This window comes from Lactuca virosa, chromosome 6 (assembly GCF_052849685.1).
Source record: "Lactuca virosa cultivar CGN04683 chromosome 6, Lactuca_virosa_CGN04683_v6, whole genome shotgun sequence".
In the NCBI taxonomy this organism is placed as follows: domain Eukaryota; kingdom Viridiplantae; phylum Streptophyta; class Magnoliopsida; order Asterales; family Asteraceae; genus Lactuca; species Lactuca virosa.
In genome coordinates, this window is record NC_136431.1 from 164,586,870 (window position 1) to 164,593,046 (window position 6,177).

Consider the following 6,177-nt stretch of genomic DNA (forward strand, 5'->3'; position numbering starts at 1 on the left):
ATTTAAAAACTGAATATTAGATTTTAAATTTTGAATGAAAGTGAGTCAACTCTTGTATTTTAAAATCGAAATACATTTATTAAATCAAGAAAGAAAAGCTCATTTGACTTATAAATACAATGTGAAATTAATAAAATAGAAATAAAAACCACAAAATGTCATGTGAAAAATATTTATTTGAAAATAACCAAAAAATAAAATGTGACAAAGTTAATGAGAGTCATTTATTAGAGTAGATATGTTTGCCAAAAGTAGCTTATAGTAGCTGAAATCTTGATGTTGGAAGCGGGAAATTATAACTTTTATTTGTATAGATATATTTGAGAAAAATATATCTACGCTTTTCAAATATTGTTCTTAGTCTTCTTCGGTCCTATTCAACTATTTCTTATCATTCCTCATTCCAATTTTAGATCATCAAGTTCTCTACTTTAAGTTGTGACATATTACAAACTATAAATAATTCTTTATAATAACATTGCAAGTTGTTGGCGATTAGATTAAACAAAGTGGTTGATTCTATAAGTCGTCAAATTCTTGATAACCCTTTGGATATGAATGAGGTGGTTAGTTGGGTAAACAAACTCAAAGAACAACTTCTTATTTTTAAAATCGATTTTAGAAAAGAGTACAATACTATTTTATAAGATTCATTGCTCAACTTTTTTTTTTGCATCGTAATGGTTGAGATGAGTCTCAACTTGTCTTTATTCAACCCAAGCTTTTGTTTTGGTTAATGGTGTAATGCCCAAATCTTGAGGTACTTTATGCTTTTAATTTTTTGGCATTTTAGGGTTTCCACGGCGTGGTGGAGGCACCACCACGACGTGGCGAGGCAAGTTGGAATGTGTGTTTCATTTAAGTCGCCACGACATGGCAGCAGGCTGATGGAAGACCTTATTTTTTTGGGTTTTCTCCATATTTAAAGGAATGAGGAGGCAAGAGTTTGCTCACCCTCAGCCTCCTAAAGATCTGGAGAAACCCTAATCTCCTTCCTCCATTGTTGAAGCCCTTTTAGTGTTCTTGGAAGTTCTTGAATAAAGAAGGAAGAAGAAGTGAGCTAAGATTCAGCAAACAAGTCTCCATTCTTCACCCTAGCACTCTTCTGGACCTTTGTAAGTGTCCAAGACTCGATTTTTATCATATTAGGTTGCTAGATCTTGAGTTTTGTCCGTTAAGCTTCATGTTCTTGTTAGTTGGAGTGGTGAGATCTCATAAAGTTTGCAACTTTATGAATCTCTGGAACATTGGTATGATTGTTGGTTTGGTTCATTATGGCTTCAAGACATGCATTGGACATGTATGTCTATAAAGCACCAACTTTTATGTTAGTTTGGCGTTTGAAACCCTTCTGGAGTTAATGGGCTAATGATTTTTTTTGGAATAAGTGCTTAGTGGATGAATCCATGTCTTGTTTAGCGTTTTTGGAACCTAGGGTTTGAGAGTTTTTCAAATGACTTATTAACTTATTGACTTTTCAAAAATTCAGTAAGTTAAAAAGTGTTTGGTAAATACCGGATTTTTAGTATAAAAAATAACTTTTTCAAAAAGCCAGTTAAAAAGTGTTTGGTAAATACCGGATTTTTAGTATAAAAAATAACTTTTTCAAAAAGCCAGTAATTCCTGGTTTTTCCCAAAAGTCAATAAGTTGATTGAAAAGCACTCAAAACATCCCCTTGGTTCATGTCCCATTTTTAAATACTTGAAATTGTTAATAGAAAACTAAATCATTGTTTGCACAACTCTTTGGGTACGTGAAGGTAGTACGAGAAAGATTAGTTGAATCAAATGGAATAATGTGTTGGCAAGTAAAGATAAAGATGGTCCCGAGATTGGTAGTATAAATGTGTTTGACGAGGCACTCCTCCAAAAATAGTGTTGGAGGTTTTATTCTCATGACTCGACATTTTATTCTAATGACTCAACATTATAGGTCTCTTGCATTAAAGCTATTCACGATGTAGAAGAAGGATTCAGTCATCTAGCTAAGCAGTTAAAGGTTAAAGGTAATTATTAATTAAATGCATCATAAGTGGGCAGTTAAAGGTTAAAGGTAATTCGTTTTAGATAGTAGGATCTATTAATCACATGCATCATAAACGGACAGTACCGCTTTTGGCTCAATTAAAAAATGTATTAGAGATGGAGCAAAGAATAGGTTCCGAAGGAATATTGGATTCGAGAAGATTTGCTTATGAATTGCTTCCTAGACTTTTCTTGGTTGAAACATATCATGGTTGTTCATGTTATAGATTGTCGAGGATTAAATGGTTGGATTTGGCCTATATGTTGGAGGGAGTGTCTTTGGCCTATATATGGGGAGTTGAAGGTTTCACGGTGGCTTCGGTTGGGCAACATATTTACGATTTATGTATGGATGGTAGCTATATTCCCATGAGATGTGTAGATTTGTCCCAAGAAAAGTCAGTAACTATCTCCTAGTAACTATCCAAGTATTCCAAGCAAATACATAATTTAAATATAAAAATACTAGAAAATATAAATTGCAGTATAAGTTAACTAACGATCGGTCCTACCTTGACAATGCAATGAGCCTTTGCTGTATTAATTAGCAAAAAGTATGCACTTTTGAAAGGACATGCCATTTGAAAGGTCTGAATTTGCAAGCCCCATGTGGATGCTTTTAGAATTATAAAGAAAGTGATTGTTACTTAAAAAACATGAGCTTCTTGCTTCTCCGCCACAAGTTCCTACTAAAAATCAAGAGACGCTAAACAGCAATCTCTTTCTTAACAAGCTCATACGCTAAACAGCAATCTCTTTCTTAACAAGCTCATAGATAGTAACAATTTTCCAGATATGTAAATATTTAAATGTCTTATATTTGACGCATCCTCTTTACCTAGGGGTGGAGAAATTTTGGCTACACCTCATATTCCGGTACCCCCATTACAACGAATTTATGTATTATGATTGTTCTGAAAATACGTTTTTCCTATACAAAATTTTGCCAGTTATATTAAACTCATATTTTTGGGTTGTCTATTATGCTATTTTGTATGCCATAATATATGATTTTATGTTTGTGATATAAACAGAAAAGAAAACTTCTTTTGTACATAATGAATATTTGTAAAAATATCAGGATATTAAATTGACACGTCTAAAAATGATTCTCACCCTTTTATCAGTATTAACAATCTTAAAAAATATTTCAAATAATTAAACCGACACATCTCAAAAGGAGACAAAGAGGCACACAAGCATTAAGTTAGTGACAACCTTTGTCTTTTCCTTTCATTCTATATAAAACTCAAGGCTATAACTTCTACTTCCTGCTAACAAGTAAGAACTCCTTTTTTGTAAACATTCATAATTTTGTTTATTATTTGTCGTCCTACGTTGCCCCATATGTCTATCAAACAGTTCTTACTTTTCTCATGCAATTTTTAATGGCCTGTTTTCATTGTTCCCAAAATTGGTTATAACATTGCTTTCCAAAAATACTATTCATGGTAATTTTCTATTAAAAATAAGTTTTTCATCTCAAAGTTTCAAAAAAGTCCCCTATTAGTTTTAGCTTTTAGAATTAAACCGAAATCTTGGAGACTAGAATCAGTAAAGAACTTTTAGAAATGTGGTTAAACATGTTACTATAACATTGTTGTATACAAAAATACTTAATTAGTCCTATATTTGTGACACCGATATAAATCTTTTTTAGATCTGTTCCAAACCAAAACTGTTATATAGGATTGTAAAACAAAACCGTAAATGTGAATAAGTTTTTTTTTTTTTTTGGCATAAGGATCACCCAACCATATCCATAATAAATGGGTAGATGTGCCTGTGCGAAGACAGTTGAGGAGGTGAACATTTCATGTCTCTCATTTAATGAATTGAGCAAATACATTGACTTTTTTTTGTTTTTTTAATATTAATAAACATAACTTAGAATAAATTTTGATTTTTCTAGATCCAAATTTTAACTGTTTTTTAGAAACAGCGAATAAAATTAAAACAAATTGGCCTATGCACTTGTCAATTTAACACTAACGACATTATCCACAAACTAAAATCAACAAAAATCCGATTATATATATATATATATATATATATATATATATATATATATATATATATATATATATATATATATATATATATATATAATCATTATTTATGTAAGAACTCTATATTTTTTTTTTTACAAAACCAACACCACCCAGAAATCTAATACTTGTGTCTCTGGCATCCACAATCTAATATCAACAAAAATCGGATTTTTTTATGATTTCTTTTTGTAATGTGCAGTTGTGCACATTTGTATTTTTTTTTCAAAATTTGTATGTATGCATATTTGAATATGCATATAACAACATTTAAATGTGTATATATGGACATTTATGGTTTTTTCCCGTTTTTTCAAGTTTTTGACCAAATGACTTAGACGAAGTTTTTAGGTTCGTATGGCGGTTGTGGATTTACAAAATTATGGATGGAAAAGGTTCTCTAGTTCTCGCGTATGTATTTATTTGACTAAACTAATAACTTTTATATATATATATATATATATATATATATATATATATATATATATATATATATATATATATATATATATATATATATATATATATATATATATATATATATATATATACACGATTGTGTGTGTACGTATAATCATATGTATAGTAAAGGGGTTCGCTAAAAAGACATCCAATTTTACTATATAGACACCCAAATTTAATTTTAAAATGTTTTTATTGGTTGAAATTGCATTATTTTTTGAAAAAACTGATTATAAGTAATTAATTATAGATTGACTTTTTATAAATGGATTAATGGGGTGTTTAAGTGTCTTACTTTGCCATCGGAAGATCTATTTTAGTTTTTATGGATAAAGAACGTTTAATAATATAAATTGCAATTTTCATTAGAACAGATTAAAAGACGAAGTGGGATTAAAAGCAAACACTTACCTATCAATTCTCTCTCTCAATCTCCTCAAGAATTTGACATGATCTTCCTCTTCAGCCTCAACTAGACTGTTCATTAACTTCGTATCCTCCACTTTAAGTTTACTCCCATCATGGTGGAGTTCTTTTTCACCAGCTGTATCATGCCTCCTACTACAACTGCTCAACTGCTCAGCCGAGCCGGAAGAACCACCTCCTCCGCCATTCACAGCAACCACTGCCACCATAGCAACTGCGCAGCGTGGCCTGAAAACTTATACGCTAGTTGAGGAGAATATATCTATATGTATGTATAGATATTTATATGTGTAAAAAGGTTAATAAGGTATAAAAACTAAAGATGCACCAAACCGTCATGTATATGCATATATATAAGAGGTGTTGGTGCATGAAGAGAGAAAATAGTGATTCTGAGTGAAGGAGAAAAAGCAATTTTATATAGGCAAGGTAACATGTCACTATGACTTGTGACTTGTGATATAGAAATTGGACTTGAATAGTCTAATATTGATTTTATATATGATTGAAAGAAGTAAGACCATTGATTATACCTAAGGAAGGTTAAGTGCCACTTATGGCAGCGGTGCATTTAATATGTATGCAAAAAGAAAGAACCACCGTCAGTATTTTTTTTATCTTTGATTATTTTTTCATGAATTATTACAATATTTACACGGGCATGTTATAAAAATAGGCATGTTGACATATGGGCGTTTGGTTCCAATCTCCATCTTGATGCAACAAGACGTACTAATATACATAGATGTAAATGTAATAGGTTGTCTCATTTATATCGCCTGTGTATAAGCACAGGAGAGGACAAGTCGACAGAATGGGTACACGTGTACTTTTATCATATGACAAAATAAAATTTACTCCCTTAATTATAACCTTATTAAATAATTATGAAGAGTAGGGACGAGTCGCCAGAAATGGGTACATGTGTACTTTTATCATATGACAAATAAAATTTACTCACTTAGTAAATAATTGTCGAGAGTAGGGACGAGTCGCCAGAAATGGAACTCGGGAGGATGATGACATATGAGTGGATCATAGTTGAATCTAGGTGCCGTGACAAAAACCTCTCAAATGTCTAGGAAAAGTCTGGTGCTATGACTATATGTGTCTAACATTTCAGACGAATGGAGTGACTTAAGCCCATGCATGGGTTGAAACAAGAATTTATAAACCAAGATTTAAAATAAAAGAGGTTTATATTGTAATATTAGGT

The 6,177-nt window shown here is 31.3% G+C and overlaps 1 protein-coding gene across 4 annotated transcripts in view; it reads right to left on the bottom strand.

Annotated features, from left to right (window-relative positions):
* LOC145120211 (ABC transporter G family member 39-like) overlaps positions 1–5,363 on the bottom strand; it is a 31,985-nt gene extending 26,622 nt beyond the window's left edge. For 2 of the 4 annotated variants that reach the window (XM_079056022.1, XM_079056021.1), the window contains exon 1: positions 4,947–5,363. In XM_079056022.1, the coding sequence (XP_078912148.1) occupies positions 4,947–5,170 (224 nt within the window). In that variant the 5' untranslated portion in view covers positions 5,171–5,363. The remainder of the gene's footprint in view (positions 1–4,946) is intronic. The other 2 variants (XM_079056023.1, XM_079056024.1) reach the window with 1 other exon arrangement.
* Positions 5,364–6,177: the final 814 nt, after the last annotated feature.